General features: G+C 41.9%; 1 protein-coding gene across 1 annotated transcript in view; it reads left to right on the top strand.

The window, feature by feature from the left end:
- LOC120773612 overlaps positions 1–25,316 on the top strand; it is a 138,558-nt gene that overhangs the window by 95,742 nt on the left and 17,500 nt on the right. Inside the window, exon 11 of the mRNA XM_040102649.1 lies at positions 4,458–16,133. Coding sequence (XP_039958583.1) covers positions 4,458–16,133 — 11,676 coding nt within the window. The remainder of the gene's footprint in view (positions 1–4,457; positions 16,134–25,316) is intronic.

Genomic DNA, 25,316 nt, shown 5'->3' on the forward strand with positions numbered 1-25,316 from the left:
AATTGGGTGCCGCGTGAATTGAAACCAAGAAACGTTTAAAGACGATTTTGCATGTCAGAAATGACGCTAAAATGTTATAAGATAATGTAGTTTTTGCATTAGATTGTGTCTTATGATGAATAATGGTACCATTGAGACAACGCAAAAAAAGCATACCTGAAAATTGGTCAATCAACGAAGTCAACAGCAAAGCCGAATATCCATGAAATCTAAGTAATGTTCTGTTTTTGTTGGGATTAAAAAGGCTTGGTGTGTTATAAGCTTCTAATAATACCGGATAATACTATTAACGGAGCGACTGAGAAGTTTTCGATACAGAACGTCTTCATTTATTTAATTTAATATATTTTTAGAAGCTATTAACATTCATTAATTGTTTACGAAAACTTGCTATTTGTCCAACTACTTTTTTTGCACTCATTTTTTTAGTATAATAAGAACATTATGAAGAGTGATCAATTTTTAGACTTTACATGGGTTCTAAGTGGCCAATCGACCGGCCAAAAATATGATATTATCTGCTCACCGAAGTGTTCTCTAAACAAATCTATTGATTGTGTGGGAAGTGGCATCGTCTTGTTGAAATAGTAACACGATAACGGACGCCATTGCCGTCGTTACGTTCTCACCGGAACAATTTTTGAAGAAAGATGGACCGATGAATGCACCTGCCCACGAACCACACCAAACCGTCTCTTCGCCCCTACTACGTCAATTTTGCTTGTTTGCATACCCATTGAGCCAGAAATAGGCCTCAACGCTGAACAAAATTTAGCTCGAACACTTTGAATCTTCTTTCAACTTTTCAAAAGCCCCTAGAGCGAAGCAATGTCACTTAGAAAGGTCGAGCGGCTTCAATTCTGGCACAAGCTGTATTTTATACGCTTTCAATTTAGATCGTAAAATGCGCCAAGTCGTTCCATACGTCAGTCCGATTTGCTGCGAATGACGCTAAATCGACTCTCCACAGTTTTCGTGTACACTCTCAACTACGACTGCTATATTTTCTTCACTTCGTGCTGGACGTAGTCTATTCGGTCGAATATTATCAAATTAATAATGCTGAGTCTCAAGATGGGTGCTGATCGCAGTAGTACGCTCAGTAGGCCGATTATGTTGACCATAAGTTGAGCGACGTGAACGAAACCCATTCTTTAAGTGACGTGAATTTTCATAATAAAGTTGAACGATTTGTAAATGTTGTTCAGGCGAAAGTCTTTTCATGATGAGATTCCAAACAATACTGAACATTACTCATGTACTACTCTACTTGGACCACTCGTTGCTTTATTGCAAAAAGAACTAACTTATCATATCTCACGAAACCCAAATAATTCCTTTTGTTATTGTTGTTTTCTCCTTTCTACCATAATTTTATCTGATAAACACAAAATGAGTTTCTGTCTCAAAAACTTGTTATGATTTTCAGCTGTCAGATAGCGCACCGAAGTTATCATATCAGCATATACTATATATTAAATTCTATACGCATGTCATGATAAAATGTGAGCGCTTATGAGTAATAAGCTACTCTTATCAACTTTTTAGTGGATGCGTACTTTTTCAAGTACAAGCTCATAATAACAGGTGTTTTAGCGAGAGTAGAGTGGAAACGGTTAGTATCTACGAGTATTTAATGCCTTTGGCTTTGTTTCATAATTTTCAGTTGTTCACTCTAATTACTGTTCAATGAAAGAAATAAACAAACGAGGTACTTTTTTATTTCAGGTTAGTACAGAATAGTTTCCCCTGATACTGAATATTTTCTCAGTTTCTGAAATTATTTTCTATATATATCGCTTTATCAATGCGTCATGGGTCTCGTAATTCTTGGTTGTCATTATATACCTCTTTAATACGAAATTTTTATCAATTTTCAGAATCCCTTTTAAAAATCATCTTAACTGGGAGAATGATACATGTTAATCACTACTAAAACGCTGAACTTTGGTTAATGCTAGTTTCACAAGACATAGAAAGGGAAATTTATTTTCTAAAACTTTCTACTTTAGACCGTCTTATAAATTTTATTTGTTGAATAACATCTATGTGGTTTTTATGCAGCTATGGGTTACCACTCTGAACCACCTAAACGTGGACAACGAGCGACTCTGATCAATATTTTTACATTGCCAAGCAATTCTTAATAGCATAGCAATTGCTGACATTTTCGGCCGATGTACGGTTTTCAAACTCAGGGAAGGTGGATGATTTGAGTTCTGCTTATCAAAGACAAAGCCTGAAGATGGTTGCAGATTCTACAATTGAAATTCTAAGAACTTCGACTGCCTAATGACTGTAGCATTTTCATAGCAAACCTTCAGATTTTCACGAATCTTTCAGCTGGTTAAACATTCACACGGGCAGTGGAGCACCAATATGCTCCCTATTTGTAGGCTAGTTAATATTTAAATTTGCATCAATATTTATTTTGTCGTCTCCAATATTATAGCTACCAGATATAATATACTTATGCCAACGATTTTTGCAGTCCTCGAAACACCTTTCATAAGCATTTTGGATGGCCTTCAGCTCCTTCAGCAAATTTTGCTTTGAGTCTTCGCTCGACTGAAAACGGGTTTCAATTTGTAGAACAAGAAAAATTCACACAAAGCCAATTCTGCTGAATACGGTGGTTGATCGATGGTATTCATTGCGGTTTTGGCTATAAATTCGGTCATAATCTTGGTCCAATGCGATGGTGGTTATCGTCGTTTAAAATGCATGAATTGGTCTTCCACAATTCCGTCAGTTTTCGACGGATGTTGGCCAAAGCCCCAGTAAGGCCGAATAGTGCTCCCTAATGATCATCTATCTATCCGGAACAAATTCATGATACTCCACACCACGAATATCGAAAAAAATAATGAGCATCACCTTGATTTTGAAGCGGCTTTGGCGTGTTTTTTTTTTTGTTTTCGGCTCGTTTTTCCCCACCATTCCGATGATTGTTGACTTATTTGCATGTTAAACTCATAAAACCATTTATCATGGGGCAGTTATAATGCTCTCCATGAATGTAAGTTCAGAATTCGCACGATCAATGCCCAAAGACACTTGTTTACGGTATTCTTTTTGAAAAAATCAGGTTTATCAGGACCTGTGGAGCAACAACGCGTTTCATACTTGAAATATCCACCAAAATCGTTCGAATGGACTCGCAAGAGATATCGAGCTACCTTATCATCTCTCTAACGCTTGTCTGACAATTTTCAAGCACCATATCTTTCACTTTTTTAATATTTTTATCAGTTGAAGAGGTCGAGGCATGTCTTCAACGATTTCTCGAACGTTTTAAAAGGCTTTGTACCACTCGTAAGTTTGTAGTTTTTGATAAGACTGAATCACCGTTAGCTTTTTCCAACAGTCGCAACGATTCCGCACAGGAAATTTGGTTAGAAATACAAAATTTGAGACAAATTCTTTGTTCGATATTTTTATTTATTGAAAAAATTGCAACGCACTACTGAGGTGTACGAACTTAAGCAGCTGCTGTAAAGTAGTAGTTGTCACATCGCGATCTTGTTTGATATAGTAATTAAGTACAGTCCTACTAGCTTCGCAAAATACATTTTTTTGAAATGTCATTTGCCCGGGAAATTTAATTACAATTTTCTGGTGCTTTTTTGTCTCAATGTATCTCCGAAATTATTTGCCGAATTTATATAAAAGTTTTGGAGAATATTCTCAGAAATATGTACAAGGTATTTGCAAAATAAATTCAATTTTTTCCCAAATGGTTATAATTATTTAACTTAACTTTGTTTGTTCTGCACAACAAATGAAAGCTTTGGCAATCCCTTCTTCGCCTTTTAAGAGAAAAACGCCAATTTGGAACTAAATTTACCTGTAGCGTATTCGTAAAAAAATACTAATGGCTCTGCTAATGGCAGAAAAACTATATTTACAAAACTCACATTCTTTCGTAATAAATATTTATAATGTCAAAAACGTGTGCCGACTCATCACGTGGTGAAAACACAGCAACCAGTTGTTACTAAACATTTCTATGATTAATCATCCACAATGTGTAACGCTTCTGCAGTAAATTGCTTTATCAATATGTGTATATATGTATGTATGTAATTGTTCTTGAAATTTATCAGTATTTAAAATAAATAAGTATTTTGCGGTTATGTGTATTTAAAAATATTATTAATAACTGTAAAGTAGAAAAATAACAAATCTAGTTTTGGTAGCTCATGATGTATACCATTAACTAACAAAATACGGTGACGGCTTTTAAGAAACAATAAACTAAAAATAGTGGAACTTATTAAAGTGCCTAATACTTACTAATAAATGGTGTGCTTTCTAAAAAAAAACTAACCGTAATGGAAGTACATGTACTTACACGTAAAACATGGGATTTGGCTAACTATGTAAACCACCCAACTTTGCAAGCAAATAATAAACTAGCAACTGACCACTTTCCGTGCTCCTTTCACTCCGCACAGATGCCTACGATATGGAGACCTCCTCCGAATTGGAATTAAAATCGATAACATTCAATCACCAACACTACAATGTGGATGCTGAGGAATTTAAGCTTGTCTTCATTAACTCCTCCGACTCATCGTCCTCCGGCAAGGATGAGGAGTTCGACGATAGCAGCTCCACCACTTCATCCACACACAACTACAGCAGCATTACGATAGACGACTGCGATTGGGATTACTTTGAGCCATCAATGATTTGCACCAGCGGCTCCATAACCAAACAAATCATCTACTCACCGTGCGCCTCGCCGTTGGTCACGCGTCGTAACGGCGTAATGCGTGACTTTAAGTCTAGCGAGAGCACCGCCTCGCCCACCGAATCGCCACTGCTTTACCGCAAATCGCTTGTCTATTGTCCGCGCATACGCGAAAGTGACACCGGCACCGATGAGGAGCTGCTCATGCAAGGTGAAAGTTCTTCACAAACCAGCTCCGATGGCTATTTCGTGCGTGCACCAACCGCCGGCACGCCAAACATCAGTGCGACTGGTCGTCAGCAGCAGCAGCCGCAACAGCAACATCATCAGTTGAGCATGAAGACACGCATCAAAACGCGTTTTGTGGGCAAAGAAAGCAAACATCACCATCATCATCATCACTATCGACATCATCATCATGCCGCGGCCAAGCAAATACAGGAGAACACAGCCACAACGCCACTGGGTGTCTGTAGTTGTGGTGGCGTTACACAAGCGCCGCACACCGCACCGCCGCAGCCACAACCGCAATATGTGCCCATACCGGTGCCGGTGCCGATACCAGTGCCCATGGCCGCCTTTCACAGCTGGCACCCCAACGAACTGTTGAAGGGCGCAGCTAATACGCATGCCGCCAGCCATTCAGACATACTTAACATTATGGACAAAGATGAACAATTGCGCGCCTCGCTGCAGAAGCTCTGGTGCACAGCAGGACCCGGTTTGGCGCAGCACACCGACGTAGCGGCCAACAATCTACAAGCAGCCGCTGCGGCGGCAGTGGTGGCAGCCTATTCGAATGCGGCCAACTATCAACAGCTGAGCGCCGGCAAATCCGGTGAACTAACTGTTGATGAAGGTGGCGGTAGCGGCGCGCCTTTGTTGGGTATGCAGGCAAGACTGGCGCGCGCCGGTTTCAAGTCATCCACGCCAGAACTGAGCGCCTCCACGTATTCGCAGGCTTCGTCATCTGGGTATGGCACAACAGCCACAGCTGGCAGCTTGGAGACATTGACCAGCAGTGGTTTGGGCGAATTCGGTAGTTTGAGCCGGTTTGCGGCAAACAGCCTGCAGCAACAGCAAACAATCTACCAACAACAACAGCAGCAACAACTAAATAATAACAACAACTTTGGCTCACAAACCACAAACAACACTGCCACCAACACATTAATGGTGCAGCACCAATCCACAGCTGTCAGTCAAGAAAGCAACAAAACACCAAGTTATACCAACACAAACAACGGCAACAACTACAACAATACTGAAGCTAAATGTGGCGAGCAGTTGGCGTTTGGTTTGCGCGAACCACCAATATTAGTAGCAACAAAACCGTCGACGCGGTCGAGTCGTGCTTTCAGTGAGACGGATCAGCACGTTTTTGCCGAGGTGAACGCGTGTGAAACACTTGAAAATGAAACGCCCACATTTGTAGATGGCCAGCGCACAACAAGAGCAACAACAACAACACACTTTAGTGATTATAAAAAAGTACGGAGTCGTGCGCGCAGTACCGATAAACAGCAGCAACAGCTTTTACAACAACCGAACGTTGATATCGAAATTTCCGCGAACGCTACAGTTGATAAGCGCAGCGACTGCGAAAGCGCTGAGGACGCTGAGGGCATAGAAGAGGAAGCAACCGCCGCTGAATGGCAATTATTGGCAAATAGTTGTACATCTACCCATAGCGCTAGCCAGCGCTTCCCAGAAAATAACAAACAACAACAACGGCAAAGGTTATCATTAAAAACAGCTGAAAAAAGTGTGGAGCCAAACGAGTTTGCGCATTTGCAAGAAAAACTTGCAGGCGGACAGGTAGGCCGCGACGAAACAAACAGCGGCTATGTTAAAACTTGTACTGCCATACGCACCGCAAACATAGTTAACCAACAAAAACAACAACAACAATACAAGAACAACAGCAACTACAATAATAAGAGCAATAGCAAAAACCAGAAAAATAAAACTAATATTAATAGTGACACAGACCGAGACTGGAGCAGCGCGCTTGCTGAAAAGACGAATGAGGCGTCGTTGTCGTCGTCGTCATCATCGTCATCGTCGTCGTCACGGAGTGACCAGAATATAAAACAAACAAATAGCAACGCGCTAGCCACCAAACAAGTCGTGAAAACAACAAAACCAACATCAACCATACCAATTGCCTTGCAAAGAGCAGCAAAAGGTGTAGCAAGAAAAAGCGCCGACGTTGAAGTAAATTCGGCAGCGCGACAATCGGTCGCAGCATCAGCGCGCAGCCGCAGTCAGAGCGGGGATCGCCTGGTAGAACAAGCAGCGGCGGCGCCGTATTGCTACGACGAGCTAAACGACGGTGAGCAAAGCTTAAACACATGTCCGGCGGCGCAATGCTGTAGTCACACGGTTAAAGTAGAAAAAGCGACAGCAGGCAAACAAAATCAATATAAACTTAAGGTAGCCAACAACAATAGCGCAGCGGCAAGAACTTGTTTGGCGAACAGCGTGGACGCCAGCACTTATAGTAATTCCACCACCACCACCACTTGGACTAACCACAACACCAGTGGCGGCAGCAATAGTGCTTTGCACGTCAGCGCTGACAACGCTGACACAGAGGAAAAGGTGGTTGTTTCGCGGAGCGGAAATAGTGATGTTGGTAAAGCGCACAGCGTCAGCGCGACAACTAACTATGTGCATGACGCCAACAGCGCTGTTGCAGACGTGAAAGGAATTGAGCAAGGCGCTGGCAGCAAACGTCAGCGCGTAGCTGAAACTAGTTATCGTCTGAACACTAAAGCGAGCACTTGTAAGACTGCAGTGAAGGCGACCAGAACTACAGCAGAACGATCACAACAGCTGCAGGAAAATGTCGAATTACTTTTGTTAATACCACTAAAGGAAGAAGAAAATCTTTTCGAAAACGAACAAGCGTTCTTCCAGCAATTCAATAATACTACAAAGAAGCGCGGCAAACAAACCAAATCCTACAGCGCCATGATTTCGATTGGTAAATTGAAGAGCGATGCCACAACGGCTGGCGGCTATCTACAAAGTGAAAATGTATTCTCGTCTTCAGATGCCGAATCGGCAGATAGCGGCGATACAGATACAGATTTGAGTGACAGTAACGAAAAGGAATACAAGTCAAAGAGCCGCACGTCCAGCGCCGCAGGAGCTGCGTCCGGCGCGCGACCCTCGGTACAGCGCAGTTATGACATCGCCAGTGTGGCGGGCATCGAAGCGCTCATCGTAAGCCATTTGGACGATGACGATGAGGATGGCGATGTATTGGCGACCAGCGCCGCTGACGAACCATATGCGCGCGTTAGGCGCACACATTCACGTAGTTCCGCCACTTCAGCAAAGGATCAGAATACCAATACGAGCAGCGAGAACACAACAACCAATAGTTCGAGTTCGTCCGAGTCGATCGACACCGATGATACGGGCACCATAGCCGATAGACGACCCAAAAGCAAACATTTCTCTAAAGTATTCGTGGTGAATCCGGTGCCACGCGCGCACCGACGACGTGGCGCTTCGACATCTAGCGAAAATGATTCACAATCATCGGATGCCAATCTCGAAGACTCATCCGACAATGATACGGACACTGAGCGTCCCGATTGTGGCATTGTCTTGAATTCGGTGAAGGTCATTAGTGAAGAAGATGCGGGCGCAACGGCAAGCGGTTGGCATATGGCAGATGAAAGTGAGAGTGATGATACGAGCACTAGCGACAATGAACGGAATGCGCATAATGATGCTGAGTACCAAAGCGACAATGATAATGATGATGATGACGACGGTGACGATGATGTTGCCGCTAATAATCGTATGTGCAAGGCAGTCAAAAGTGAACGCGGACATGTTGCTGGCAAATATGTGGCAACATCGGTCGATGAGATTGCCAATTGTATTATTGTCGTTGGCGGCGAAACCGATAATGAAGCGAACGGTAATGGCGGTGTGGTGTTGCATGCGATGCGTCTCTTGAACGACGAAGAGGCGGAGCGGCAAGCGCTGGGTGAACGCGAACGCGAACGTAAAAAGTGCACGGCGACGGCGTCGGGCAGTAGTAATAGAGCGCGCGCTATTGGTGGCACAGTTAGCAAGAAAGTGGCAAGTGAGACAGACATGGCTAGCGCCAATGGCAATAAAAACATAAGCAAAAACAATGAAAGCAACAAAAACGCTGAAGAAAGCCACATGCAATGCAGAAAATCAAGCGATCGTACAACGCAACAATTAGAGCAATTAAAAGCAGCACACGCCGATACAAACGATAAAACAACAACAATGAAAACAGATTTTACAACAATAGCAGCAAAAAATCAAGCAGAAATTAAAACAGATTTAGATAGCAAAACAGCTGTTGCAATGCCAAAACTTGCCACAGCAAACACAACAGACGCGCCAACGATTTCGTTTGATTTCAGCGCAACAAAAACAAACAAATGCTTTGAATGTACTGGCGAAACGCTGATGCGCGCTGATGGTGCTGGCGTAAGCGCACCAACAACAACTGCACACGATTGGGAAATAGACACACAAGAAGCCTGCGATGAGTTGCATAGCATTTCGAACGACGTTAATCGCTTGTTGGCGCTGACAAAACAGAACTCTGAGCTCGAACTGAAATTGCAAAAATTACGACGCGGCGTACAAGAAATCAACAAAGACCATCTGTCTTCGGCCACCACCACTGAAGGCGCGCTAAATAGTGCAGCGCTGGTGGATTACACATCCGCTACTACAATTACGCCGCCTAGCATTTCAAAGTCTTCTTCCACCGCCGCAGCGACGGTGACACCTGAGCGCGCCTTAAGCGATGACGACAATGGCGCGGCACAGAACAATACAGAAGCGCACAAAAGCGATGACGCGCGCGCCATTGCTGCTGTTTGCAATGATGACGCAACTAATAGGGACGCGCACAATGTTAGCGGCGGCGGCGTCGGCGAAGTGAGCGGTGCGCGACCACTGGGGGCAGCTGGTTTTGCACGCGGCGACGAAACGCGAGCACAGCGCCAACAGCATTACGAGTGCGATATGGTCGGGCATGAAGCTAAAAATAGTTTGCAAATAGGTTGTGGTGCTACTACAACAAGTATAAAAGAAACAACTAGAACAACAGCCAACAACACAAAGCTTGCGACGACAACAATGGGGGAAGCAATAATTGGTGGAAACGAAGTACTTGCAGCGAATGTAAAAATGTTGAGTGCCGACGAAGCGGCTGAGGTAGAGGGACAAGCGCGCAACAACAAAGCAAACAACGAGTGCAACGATAGCGCGGCACAGGAACACGCCAAAGTGGAGGAAGAAAATACAGAAATAAATCAAGAAAATGAAAAAGTACTTGAGCAACAACGTGCTGCAAAACAAGCAAATTCAGAGAAGGCGCTGAAGGCAGACCAACGCGCTGTATGTGAGCCGCGCCGCTTGACTGCCGCTCAGGTTGGTGAAACAGGTAAAGAGCGCCAGACTTCTGAGAAGCAAGCAAGTGATTCTAATGGAAAAGAAACACTGAATGTGACTGAAATTGAAGAAGCGCAAAAACAACAACAAAAAGGCGCTGACAATACTACGGTGACGAAAGGCGATAATCGCATTGTTGTTTGTGATGAAAACAAAGAAGAAGGCGAGGATAACAGCACACAAACGGCAAACTTAAAACAAAAGCAAAACAAAAAGATAACAACAACAACTGCAGAGCAACTACAAAAGGTGGCACTTCAAGCAGATAATAAAACTGAAGAAGCCCATGTAAATGAGCCGCCGACGACGACAAACAAAAGGCCAACAACACTAAGCGCGAACGAGCTGGAACCACAGAAAACAGGTATGAGCACAGGTACGAGCCGAACAGCTGAGCAGTGCGCCAATGTAAACTACAAACAAAGCAAAGAAAACATAGTAAAAGATAAAGTTGAAGAAAAAACGGTTGTAGAAGAAGAAAGCGAAGAAGAGTACTTACAGCCACTACAACGACCAGCATGGCTGGGAAGATTCAGCGAAGCGTGCAAAACGACTAATGAACTAGCGCCGCCGCAATCGCTCTCCGGCTGTTTTATGGACTCGCTAGAGCCAACGAGTATGCCAGCAACTACAACTAATAACACAGCGACAACAACAATAAACAACGCAAATGCACTTGCGAAAAGCGACGAGCAAAGGCATAAAACACCTGAGCAAAGTGTTTACCAAGCCACGCTTATGTTGAGTGACGGCGCGGCAGCGCAGTCGCCAGCAGCAGTGGCTTGGCATCCAACACTGGAAGCGCAAGAGTGCGCGCAGGTAGCTGAAGAGTTGAGTTTGCAAATTAACGAAACGGCACAAGAGCGTCAGCTGGCTTGTGAGAGCGGGACGAGAGACGCGCCGGCTGAGATAGCAACATCAAAAGCAATAATTCACAACAATGAAGAGCACGAACATGGAAACGTCACTACATACACTAAAAACAACAACAACAACGACGACGACAATACCGTCAATGAAGTGGCTAACATCGTGTCGACGCGTTCGGGCCGAGCTCAGGTGAACGCAGCTGCGACAGCGGCCGTGGAAGTCGTACGCGCAGCGTCCGCTAGTGTTTTGGCCAACTCGTTGTGTTTAGTTGAAAATGAAATGTTAAACGCGAAGGACCGCAACGACGGTGACGGTGACGGTGCTGGTGATAGTGAGTTCGATAGTGACGGTGCTGTTTTGTCAAATTCTACACAAAGTGGCAGTGCAATTTTACAAATACGCGACAAGCAAAGTGCACAAGCACAAAGCGTAGAAAACGAACGCAATCAAGGTGAAGAAGATAAATCGCGCGAAGTGGCGTTAGTGCAAAATAAATCAAATAATAATAGCAACAACACACAAGTTGGTAGTAATAGTGTAAGCGCGTGTGTTTTAAGTGTGGAAAAGCGCGAAGCAGCGCATAGTGCTAACGAGGACGAAGGGAACGAGAATCAACAAAAGTCTGGCAAAATTGAAAATAATAGCCACAACGATAAAAGTGTTACAAAGGCCAATCATAAAGTTAACGCCAAAGTGGTGGTAGTGAATAACCAAATAATAGAAAACGCTAGCGAAAAAGGCTACGAGCGCGAGCGTGTACGTGAACGCGGTTACGACGAGCGCGCGGGTCAAGCAGAAAGCACATACTCGTACGACGACGAGTACGAGCGCGTAAACGCTTCGAAAGAACAACTAAAGCCAGCGTCCATTATAGCGTCATCAAGCGCTCGTGCGGAATACGCTGAACGCGACTTAGGAGCGGTAGTAACAACGGCAGGCGCAGGGGCGGCACACAACACATACGCACCCTATTTTAGTGTCAACAACGAAACCTTTAGTGGTAGCAGACAATTCGATAGTATTTTTGGTGACGCGACCGCACCCACCACGCGCACGAAATTCAACGCCAATTCTTCTGCACCCACAGCCGCGAGCGTGAGTCCCTCCACTTCACTTTCGGCCAAATATCGCAGCTTAATCATGATTACAAAAGACAACGGACAAATCGGTAACGGCAATGAACTGCTGGCCAACAGCAATGCTAGCGTTGCATTTCTGGACAAAGCGCATTTGGCCAGCAACAACAACACAGCAACCACCACTACCACAACAACAATAACGACAATAGAATCTGCGGCTACACGCGTCAAACAAGCCATACAAACACATGAGAATCGACTTGGTGGTCTTGGTGTTGGTGGTGGTGGTATGGATGGCGCTGATTGTGTTGGTAGCAGCGCGAATGGTGGTAGTATTATACGTTTGAGTGGTTATGAAGCGAACGCGCCGAACAGTAATAGCAGTCATGCAAATCACGTTAGTAGTTCCCCCGCAGTTTCAGCACAGCAAAGAACAAGTTTCAGCGATGTACACAGCATAGCCGCAAGAAACGCCAGCAGCGCTAATAACCACAGAGTAGATGGCGCTGATGACTCACTGAAATCGCCTTCCGCCTCGTCCTCCTCCGCCCTGCTGTATGTTTCGTCGCCAGCTGTTCGCAATACGATTAGCAACAACAACAATAATAGCAGGGTGACGTTGTCTTACGACATGAACGCCAGCGAACAGGCACATTTTCCCGTGAATACTGTGGATTTGCTACGTGATCAGAAGATTATCTACGGTGATTCGGAAGAGGAGGATTTCGACAATCTTTCGAATGGCCGTGGCAGCGGTCGCAGCAGTAGAGCCGGTGCGGACGACGATGCGGATTTTCTAGATAATGAGCATAACTCGAAGACGAAAGCTGTTTGCTTGGAGGACGGACTAGCGGACGATGACTCTTGGGTAGAGGAAATCAGTCATCGTGGGGATGAAGATTTCGGTGATGACACGACGCCAACTGCATCCGATTCGGAGGATCTAAGTATGGATGGCGATGATACCGTTGCGGCGAATGGCATGTTTATCGATCGCGAAGAGGAATTGCGTGGCTATCATCGTTCCACTATTGACTTCACCTTGCACACGATAGTGGAGGAGAGTTGTGAAGAAAGTGAGGTCGCCTCATTGCGTGGCGCTGAAGATTGCGGTGAGGAGTTGGATGAGTTGGAGCGACGCCGACAACGCACCATCAATCATCATAATCGCTTGTCGGCCTCCGATTTGGAAAAGTATTTCTTCTTCGATCTAGGTGATGGCAAAGTGATGAGCTCGATTGACACGCGTGGCGACGACACAGCATCTGAGGTGAGCAGTGAATGTTCGGAAGGCCTAGATTCGCTTGGCGTGCCGGAAGAGAATGCAAACGATAGTAATAGCGCGGCAGAGCTCGCATCATCGCGTTTGGAGAAGTACTTCCTTTCCGGTTTTATGGGTTTCAGCGCAAGCGATAAAAACGAATCCGATGAGAGCGGTAGCGTGGGCAGTGATAGTGAAGGTCATCCCAGTCCCAGTCAGCGACGTAAACGTTTGGTACGTGCACGTGGCACACCGCGTTCACATAATTCCTCTTTGGACAATCTGCTGGTCGATTCGCAATCCTTGCCTGCCGACTCACTCGAACCGAGTCTCATACCATCCACTGCCAGCGATCTGTTAGACTCTTCCGAATCGGAAGCATGCGATGACACCGTACTGCATATAAGCAGTGGTGGCGAGAAGGCATTCGAGAGCAATTCTTCGGATACGATTAAACGTAAGAAACAAGTGCGTAAGCGTCATGACTCGTTGGATGAGAAGAAACTACATGACTCAGCCGAGGATGCAGGCAAGTCAGGTGCGACAAATGCCGAATGTCGCACACCCACACCCGGCTCCATTAGCAGCGCACAAGCTAAGAAACAGCAACATCATAGCCGTGATAGCGGTTTTGTAGGCAGCAATGACGATCTGCTTAAATCGCCCGAAACTGAATTGCCAACGACCAGCGCGGCAGTACGTACGAAATCGCCTACAGCGCTGGAACAGATCGAAGAGGTAAAGGAATCGCCACTAAACGTCACTAGTGAAACTATCGTTTTGCCCGAGGTGCGCATTACTACGCCAAATGACTCAACAACAACGCTGCAGCCAGATGGGCTTACGCTGAAGCCACCACTGCCACCCACCGCCAATGCAAGTTTGGTGCGAAAGGATAGTTTCAATAACTGGAGCTCGGATGAAGAGACCAACTTGATGATGTCGAAGATGCGTCAGTTCTTCAAAACACTTGTGGTCGCCACTGCCAATGCGCAACAGAACTACGGTTCTGCAAATAACTCAAAGGGTACCACACCCAATCAAACCACACCTATTTCGGTGCGGCGCATGAAGACAAGACCACAACTAGCATACTTCGAGAATGAGCTCACACGCCTGATGAAAACAGTGCCGGGCATAAATGATGAACAAGTGCGCGAAATTGTTGAATACTTAAGCAGTGAAGACACGTGGTCCGACTCATGCGACTCTTCCGATTATACCAGCTCCGATCTCGAAGGCAGCAATCGTCGTAAAGGCGAATTAAAGGAGCAAATCTCCGCAAGTTGCCAACAAATTATAAACAAATTCGAGATAGACGAGGAAGGTGATCGCGGAGACGGCGGTCTGCTTGAGGTCGATACACACGGACTGAATCCGGACACAGCGCTGGTATATCAGAAATTAGTGGCGTCATTCTCGAAAATCGCTGTGGGAAATGCAAATAATACAACTACAACGCAAGCCACGGTTGAGCTGCCACCAGCCAGCGCAGAGGACGTCGACACAAAGCGCACTGTGGAAGAAGATCAAATTTCAACCGGAAGCACACAAAGCGTAGAACGTTCTCCGCAACTGTTTGCCAAGGTAATGCAGCACATCGGCACACGGCTTGTCGCGCTTATGCACGAGGTGAACAGCGGTAATGATTCGCACGGCACCAATTCACCAATTGCGCCACAACGCAACCACCACAAACGACTACAAGCCAAAATATCCATTACTACCACGGAGGATGAAGAAGAGAGCCCCTCAGAGAGTGGCGACCAAGCGAAATCGACGCGCAACACACATCACACAACACAACAACATTTCGCATATCAACACCACCTACACCAGCCGCATCATTTGTCACATCAAACGAAATCGAACAAAGCGCTACAAGACGAAGCGAATAATCTCGCGCGTAGCAAATCACACGATCTACTGCTCGACTCAGCCTCGACATCGGCAGCATGTAGCAGCAGCGTAAGCGGTAGCAGTACAGGGGCGACACGTCCACACCATCATCAGTCGAGCAGCGGTGTCAGCGATACCGCCGGCGAGGAGTGTGGCGTCGCCAGCGATTATGAACGTTTCTCGTGGCGCGGTAGTTTTGAATCGGCATTACTGGCTAATGGCGATTCCAGAACGAAACTCAGTCAACTCGATCGTGACAACTCATCGTCTGCGTCCGCTTTGGCCGTTGCAAAGCGTCGTTCGGCAGGTGATCTGTTGTTCAACCACAAGAGTATGAGTCGCGAGCAACTAGATCGTGTGCGCTCGTGCGGCAGTATCGGTGGCGGCGATGAACGGCATCAAGAGCTGGAGGCATCACCGGCCAAACCCTGGGTTACCACCAATGATTGCAAAGATGTGCGACGCTCGAGCGTGCCAGATGCCATCTACGAATCGGATTCATCGGATGAGGACACATTCGGTGCGCGTTCAACATTACCGCGTAGCTTAAACGGTGTTACGCAAGTGGCCAGCACTAACTCATTGCCACGTCTACCCACAACAAGTATGGGCGCAACAACTGCGTCGAATGTCAGCGTCAACGCTGCACAAACCACAATCGCCACCTCGACGCCACTCACCAAATCACAAGGCGCGCTCAATTACAGCTCCGGTGGTAGCGCGAAGAGCGCGCGTTATCGTTCACCGAGCTTAGCGAGTCGCGCCAGCGCTTCCTTGAGCGCGAAAAAGTCCAGCGCCAGCTTGGGTTTGCAGCATTTCCTCTACTCGAAGCGTGATGCGCGCAAGCGCTTGAATATGTCGGGTGGTAAGCGCACTATTATTTTCATTTTAATTTTATATGTTGTATTTATATATTATTTATCTGTTCCGCGGTATATCAGTTTATTTTAGCTATAAAAATGCTTATCAGTTAGGCGTGAAATATGTGAAAGCATAATTACAATTATCTTGTATGCAATTAACTTTTATTGACTTGGGCTTTCGGTGTGTTTTTTCGAGGTTTTCAAAAGCGTTGTGTCATATAAAAGTTGACAGCGTGAAACGCGTCGTTGCATTTTGTTGACTTTCGCTCTAAACAGCTGTAATCATCTGACGCAGCTGCGATCGCTGCGCGCGCTACTTAGGGCTAGCAATTAATTGCTGATAAATATTTAAAAGGTCAATAACTGTGTTGCATAAGCGCCCAATGGAAAATTCGAAGCTGTCTGATGCTTTCACTGACAAAAAATAATTTTTGTATATTTACACAAGTTCATTATAAATTTCCGCCCCTTTTGTAGTTGCAGCTGCATTTACCTACTTCAACGTCACCACCAACCAAGCGCAGTCTCTGAAATAGTCATGAGTGCTTACATATATGTATATAAATTAAACTTTTCCTATTTACTCGCTTAAGCGTCACAGCGACACATATACCTTCTTGGCCCAGTATTGCGTTGTTGCGTCGAAAGCGCGCACCGCGCGGCGAAAAGCTAAAACAAAACCAAAAAATGCGCGCTTTTCAACGCAATCAAGGTCAATTAACTGTTCCCAAATTAAGCGTGTCTCTTTGAGTGCTTGCGAGCCAAAAGGTTTATAAATTATATTGCACACAAACACACTCACATTCATACGTGTTTATGGCTGTAAGCGCAAAGCTAGCAAAATGCCAAAAAGAAATACAACAACTGCGCAGCTTTCAAGCGATTCTGTGCACGCGTCGCGACACAACCGATTAGCGGTCAATTCTTGGTTGAGTCAAAGCATTACTTTGCTACACACACACACACATGCATGAGCCACGCTAAACTTACAATACTTGTAGCAGCTGCAATGTTTCGATCGATTTAGTGGGCGTAGGCGGGCTTTGAACTCGCAACACTGTGTTTTCTGTTAATAAAAAAAGCAAAAGCAAAAAATAAATATTTTTTATTTATTTACTTTTGTCATTTGATTCGTTTGCGCTTTAATAAGTTCTTTATTTTTAAGGTGCTCTTACGCTTGTCTGACATAATTTATCACCATCGCTGTAGGCAGTTAAGACATTGTGGGCATTTTTAATTTAATGTTATCTCCTTTTATCTATTTGCTGCTTGCAAATACAGCAATAAGTTGTTTTTGGTACTTTTTTTTTAATCTTTTCCATTGACGCCTTAATATTAGCCAGCTTTATCTATGTTTACACACACACATATGCGTGCATAGCAGAGCATAGCAGAGTGTTTGGCGTTTTTCCTTGAGCTGGCGCAAAGACCCCAATCAATTTGATTCTGGCTGCCAAACTTTTCGGTTTATTAATTTCATTATTTGCATAGATTTTTTACTGCTTTTGCAACGCAAATGCAAACACACTCACACACATATACATATATAATCACTTATAATCAAACATACAAATATACTTTACGTATATATCCGCATTAACTTTACAGCAGTATGAAAAATAACTTTAATTTATTTGGCCTTTTCAAGCGCCGCACACACGCGATATTTCGTCGTTACGCTTGCATTTCCTACTCAGTAGGTCGATTAGCTAACCACGCGGCATTTCCTCACTTCCCTTCACCCAAATTTTTGTTGTTTTCATTTTGTACTCGCTTATTGTGTGCACCAGCATTACAATTGCGCGATATTCATTCCGACGTTTTGGTAGTTTAGTCAATTTTGAAAAGCGCTTAACTCGATTTGGTGTTACATATAATATATAGACAGATATACATACAAGTATACATGTGCTATCGTTTGGGTGCTGTTACATTAAAAAATACTTCGATTACAGTCATGCGCAAAGGATTTCAACACATGTTTTTGAAAAAAAATTCTTTTTAGACTGAACAAACTTAAAAATTAAAGCAAAATATATTATATATATAAGGTTGTCAAATATCTCCCTTCCGTTTTTTTGCTCTTTATTTAATGCTTTATAAAAAGTGTTACAGTGAACGGATTTAGTTCAAAGTAACGCCGTTTCGTTCGATAATCTGTTTCCATTTAGACGGCAACTTCATAATACCCCCCTCGTAGCGGCCCCTCTCCTTATTTGTGAAGAACTCGGACAGCCACTTTTCACAAGCCTCTTTTGAGTTCAACTTAACACCAACAAGGGCGTTCGCCATGGACAGGAACAGGTGGTAATCACTTGGCGCTATGTCCGGGCTATATGGTGGATGCGATAAAACCTGCCATCCGAGCCTACGTAGCTCCGTAAAGACAAAAAGGCGGAAGAGAGATATTTGACAATTTAATATATTGTGACCAAAGAGAACCCGAGAATTGTAAACAAAACGCAACATATTTAATTATTCATCAATATTTATTTTGTCGATATCAAAGTAATCCCCACCAGATGCAATACACTTAAGCCAACGATTTTTCCAGTTCTCGAAACACTTTTCATAAACACTTTTTGGAATAGCCTTCATTTAATTCAGCGACTTTTGTTTAATATTTTCAACCGAATGAGAGCGGGTTCCATTTTGATGATGGTTGACTTGTTTGCTTGTCAAACTCATATAATCATGTCTCAGCGGCAGTTATAATGCTCTCCATGAATGTGGGATCGGAACAATCCAGCATGTCCAAAAAGAACGCATTTCATACCCAAAGTATCCACAGATATCATTCGAACGAAATGTCGAGCTCTTTAGACATCTCTCTAACACTTGCCTGACGATTTTCAAGCACCATATCCTTCACTTTCTTAATATTTTCAACAGTTGGAGAGATCGAAGGTTGTCAAGAACGAGACATGCCTTCAACGACTTCTCGACCATTTTTGAAGGCTTTGTACCACTCATTGACTTTTAGAATGATTCCGAACACGAAATTTGGTAAGAAATACAAAATTTTAGACAAATTCTTTGTTCGATACTTTTATCCATTGTAAAAATCGCAACGCACTACTGAGGCGTGCCGACTTAAGCAGCTATACGCACGGACGGGCCTGGCCTAATCAACTCAGCTCATCATGCTGATCATTCATATATGCCTATGTTTTATAGGGTCTCTGATGTTTTCTTCGGGGTGTTACAAACTTCGTAGTAACTAGTTCAATTAGAGAGTTATTTTTTCAGAGATGGTTGGTTGGTTGCAATGGCTATCACAGGATTGCGAAACCGCAAGAGGCAGAACTCAGGCAATCATTAGACGAATTGTGTTTCCGGGTGGTAATCAAATTAAGTCATATCCAGAAACACAGTGGATTAGTTAAAATACCTAATTTTTCCACAACTGACCAATCATCATAAGTTGGAGCATTAGGAACCGTGGAATATATCCCCTCTCATCAGACTGAAGGCTGGCCATTCGCAAAGATGACATTCCCACGATTGGCGGATCTAAGAAACCGGATTGGTTTCGCATTTTTATGCGGCCAAATACTGCCAACTCAACACCATTCCTCGAAATTACTTCAGGAAAGTTTTCTGCCACCACAACCACAGCCACATAGTGTTTCAATGGCTCATCATATAACTTTTCTAACTTTGCAAATGTGGAATCTTCAGGTTAGGTGCTCTATGATGGCCCTACCTGGTGTAAATGTGATGACTTTTTGACTAGTTTCTAGTTTTGGTGTAAAGTATCCATCCTAAATGTGCATATTTAGATATTATATGCGCTTCAATACTTTATTGAATTAACCTTTTCGCCACCAGAGGTGAAGAGGTGACCTCACTCACGAACAGTTAACGACAGTAACAACAAGATGCTCACGCTCTCTCCACGCTGGAGTGGACATATTAATTGCAGCTTCCCTGCTCAAATGAATGTATTTAGTTACTAAAATTTTTTTATATATAATTGTATTTAAATTATTATTCGAGCGCCAATACCACTTCTACGTGAATATCGAGTTGTGAAGCACTGACAGTGACACTTCTCCGAATGCGACAGTGAGCAGCTTCATTTAGTAGCCACTTTGCGTGCGTGCGTTCGGGACAACAAAACATATAATAAGGCGGAAGTTGTAATACAAAAAAAATGATTTCAAAAAATCGCATGGAGTTAATTGCATTAAAAAAATTATTTAAAAAATATTAAAAATCGAATTTGTAAAAGCAAGTAAAAAAATGTAAAAAATATTGAGTGTACTATAAAATTTTGCAAAGCAAAACATAACAACAACGAAAAAATGGGCGCAGTAAATATTAGTTAACGGCACAAAAGTTGTTAGCAATTGAAAATCGGAGTTTAAAAATAACAAAAGAGCGCTAAAAATAGCCATGAAAAATGGAAAAAATTACATTTTCTTTTTGCTTCAATGGCCAGCTTAAACACACACACACACATGCAAAACATACAACTGAAGTGAAAGTGATTTTTCATAATAAAGCATGGAAATACATAAAATTGAAAATATTTACGAATATTTTAGCATTTAAGCCGTTTCGGCGGTGCTCCTCACTTTTCTCGGTCGCGGTCGCTAATAACTTGTTTCAACAATGCCTTACTTTGCCGCTACACTGTGCCTTAAAAATTGGTTAAATGCACAAAAATGTGAAATAAAAAATTAAACACAATTTTATAAGAAATAAATGCACAAGTTAAAGTGCCTTACTGACCACATGGCCAGTTGCTCGTGGAGCTGCAAGTTTCTTTAAGTAGATTTCAGTAGTTGCTGGCACCTACAGCGCTACAAAAAAGAAATAACCAAAAACAACAACTAACCAACCAAAAAGCCAATTACCAACACAACTACAACATATAACATGCCAAAATTACAGCAACAACTTTAGCAATAATAAACCAGAAATTCGCCAGCTTCAAATTTGTTTCCCTCAAAATATACGAAGCCGTAAAAATTTACACACACACTCACATACATATATGCACACAGTCAGCGCTGTAGCGTTATTTTATGACGCTTTCGATTTACCTTTTGTCGTTTTGACCATAACTGCTGGCTATTCATAAAGACACCGCTTTGCGACGCTCGCAGAATTCGTGATTCTTTTGTCGTTTAGGCGGTTTTTATACCCTGAACAGGACAGATTAAGTCTGCCACGAAATTTGTAACATCCAAAAGGAAACATCAGAGAAACTGTAGAGTATATATATATATATGTATACATATAAATGATCCACCACTTAGCCATGCCGGACTGGTTGTCTATAAATTAGTTCCTCAGTTTTTGAGATATCGCTCCAACATTTTGCACACGTCCTATTCTCTACAAGCGGATGTTTATTTATCGCAACCGTCAACATCGGCCTACTACTTATATCATATCGCTGCCATACAAACTGATCGACCACACTCAAGGTCTTGTATGAAAACTTTTTTATTTGTCGAGAATTTTTCTTGAAACTTGACAGAAGTTATTGTCTAAGACAATACTAAAATAAATAAAAAACACTTTGATATCGAATCACTATATCATATCGCTGCCATACAAACTGATCGACTGCACTCAAGGTCTTGTATGAAAACTTTTTTATTTGTCGAGAATTTATCATGAAACTTGGCACGGATTATTGTCTAAAACAATGCTAAAATATGTAAGAAAAAATTTCAACATCGGATCACTATAGCATATAGCAGCCATACAAACTGAACGATAAAATTCTTGTTATTATATAAAAACCATTTTTGTTTGACAGATGTCAACACAAAATTTAGCACAAAGTTTTGTTGAAAGCAGCGGTTAAATCTTCGAAAAAATTTTTTAAATCGGACACCTATGGCATATATCTGTCTTACAAACCAATGGATCAAAATCAAGATAAAGTTCTCTTTATACCCTTTCATGCTGCCAAAAAAGCACCTGTTAAGGGTATAATAGCCTCGGTGCAACCGAAGTTAAACTTTTTCAAATCTGTAACTTCATTTCTTTTTTACGTTTAATACTTTAGAATGCTAAAACAACAATCCATACAAGTATGTGGCTTTTATGCGCATAGAAATTTGTTAAAATATTCTCTTGAAGCATCGCAAAAGTGTCAGGCATATGAATACATATAGTATATAAATATATATGTGTTTGTTTGTTTGTTTTTATTCACGCGTTCCAAAGTGTCTAAACTTTCAATTTTTTGTGTTTGCTTTGTTTCGTCTTTTCTCATTTTTGCATTGATATTTTAATTTTCATACTTTCTTTTTCATTTGAATTTACGTCCATTTACAAGCAAGCATATATTTCGTCTGCTATTTACATATAAACGTATACATAAGTATGTACATATATGCAGCAATATTTATATTTTATACAAACAGTTATTTTGTTTGCAATCTCACTCTACTTGTTCGACAAATTCGAAACCAATTCATTAGTTAAATAGGCATTTCACACGCTCTTCTAAGCACATAAATTTTATTACCAAGCATTAGGGGCCGTTACGAGGCGTGTATTTAGTTTTATTCCATTTTGCCATTTTTTGTTTACATGCAAATATTTCCTACAATTATTTTACGGTCTTTTGGTCTAAGCACACATTAAAATCGAACAATCGAACGTTTCGGTTTTGCTCTTAATCTGAGGAGCATTGTTCAGAAACTTTCGAAAGTGGTTCATTTACTACCAGCAAATTTTAATATAATTTGGCTTTGTTATAATTTGAATACGCCGCTTTCATAAAAAAATCACGTACTCCTAATTAAAATGCCATAAATTTGGCTTTGACCTACAAAAAATTTCGCTTTTATTACGGTAAATCTGCGTATGTACTGCTGATATTGGGATATAGTTCGGTAGAGGTAAAAGTTAGTTTAAAATTGTTTGGAAAATGGATTTGAAAGTTAAGAAAAACAGAAAAAATCAGCTGCACCGAAGCTATAATAACCATCACAGGTGCATTTCTGATAACATAAAAGATTATTAACAGATTTTTATCGGTCATCTCTTCCATACAAGAACTTTAGTTTGATTAGCCAGTTCATATGGCAGCTATGTCCCATAGTGGTTCGACATCAGCGATTCCGACAAATGAGCAGCTTTAAGGTGAGAGAAGGACATGTGCAAAATTTAGGGACTAGTACAGACCCACGGACATGGCTAAATAGACTCAGGTCGTCAAATGAATCATTGTACTATAAAATATTATATAATAGCGTCTCTTACGATTCCTTCTGGGTGTTACATACATACTTCGTGACAAACTTAATAGTAAATGGTGATCCATTTCGAAGTTTCCTACTTTTTTCTAGAAAAAACACAGAAAAATTTGGCCGAAAATGGCGGATCATCTTGGAATTTTTCAAGCCCAAGTGCGAAGCGATGTAGCTCGGGAAGCTTGAATGGCTTTAATTGTCACGGCTCGGCACGGCTCTCACCTCAAATCTCCACCATCTTCGTGTACACTCTCAGCTACGGCTGCTATATTTTCTCGAATATTATCCAATAATGAGTTCTGGGTCTCAAAATGGATGATGATGTTGAGAATAGTACGCTCAGTAGGTCGATTGAATTGAGCAAGTTGAGCTGTTAAATTATACACGACTCACGCGTCATCTACCGAACCTAACCTAAACACCATCTTATCCTTGTTAATTCGGTTAACCTACAAAATAATATCAGCGGTATATATTATATCTTTACAAAGTTTGATTCCATTTTGCAATAAATTCAGCTTCTTTATTTCACTTAAGGGTAAACCACTTAACATTTTCAATGCATACAGTACTTATATACATTATATTATAGTATAATGGTAGATGCTAAGTTCCACGAAGTAAACTCACGTTCTTCCCAAAACAAATGACGCGTAAATTTTACCAAAAAGCCAGTGACTGCAGTGCCATTGCTGCAAAAACCAAATCCCCGTTTTAAAAGCATTATTTGAATGCAATATGTGTATATATATATATATATGCATGTGTGTTTAAATGTATATATGTATGTACAAATGCGCTAGTATTGTTAGGCACTCACCTCGAAACCGCCACTACCTGCGGAGTGCTATGCATTACACATATAAAAGCGTTTATGTGTGTATGTATGACTGTATTGTGTATACAAATTTAAAAACAACTATGCTTAAAACCACCGCAGATTTGAATTAAATAACTCCAAAATAAAAGATTGCATTTTTGGAAATTTATTTGCAATTTTTTTTAACGAATTTCACTAATACAAACACAGATATGAAGTTTTCTCTACTTTACCATACTTTGGAAAAATATTTGTTTTTATAAAATTTCATTATGTAAAATTCGAAAAACTTCATACTAAAAAATATAAAAACAATTCAACTACAAATTCACTAGTTTAAAATACAACACTTTGGTTAAAAATTCTGTATAAAATTCAAAAAATCATATTACAAAATATCAGATTTTTTTTTTAATTTTTGAAAAATTTTGCCACCGCATACCGTGCATATTTCAATGAAACTTGTGCTGAGTCACCATATATAGAAATGTAAAGCAAATTAATTCATTTAATTTAATTTTCATGCAATAACAAGAAACCTTCAAAGGTTAAATGTACAATGGCAATTGATATGATTTGCCGTTAATTTGTGCTATTAATAAAAAATGTACTCGCATTCAATAACATCGTTGTAGCTTTTAAGCGCATTATTCAAATACATATGTTTATGGAATTCTTGGAAAATAATATGCAACAACAGCTTTATAATAAAATAGACCTTCATATTGCAATCAACCACTTTAGTAACGGAAATAAGCGTTGTAGATGTGAAAAATGTTATACCGAAAAACCAACGAACGCAGCCTTAAGCTGTATTCACACGCAGCAATAACGCACATTTTTTGGTGATAAAAAATCTACCTTGATCTCAAATGCAACTGCACTTAGGTAGCTTGACAATGCTTATAATGAGCTTAACTGGCAGTCTTTCCGATTTTTTTAATTTAGCGGTCATAGTTTCTTTGCGTTACTTCAAAGAAGAACTGAAATCTGTACTGCTGTAGACTAGTTGAAGTTAGTGCTGAATTATTTAAGCGCCAATTTGTGTAACTTGTGTTTTGTAGATTATTTTTAGGCTGACCTAACCTCACTTTTCAGTTGGGTCAATGACTAAATGCAAAATTAATGCCTTTTCAAACTGA

Source organism: Bactrocera tryoni, chromosome 1 (genome assembly GCF_016617805.1).
Source record: "Bactrocera tryoni isolate S06 chromosome 1, CSIRO_BtryS06_freeze2, whole genome shotgun sequence".
Classification (NCBI taxonomy): domain Eukaryota; kingdom Metazoa; phylum Arthropoda; class Insecta; order Diptera; family Tephritidae; genus Bactrocera; species Bactrocera tryoni.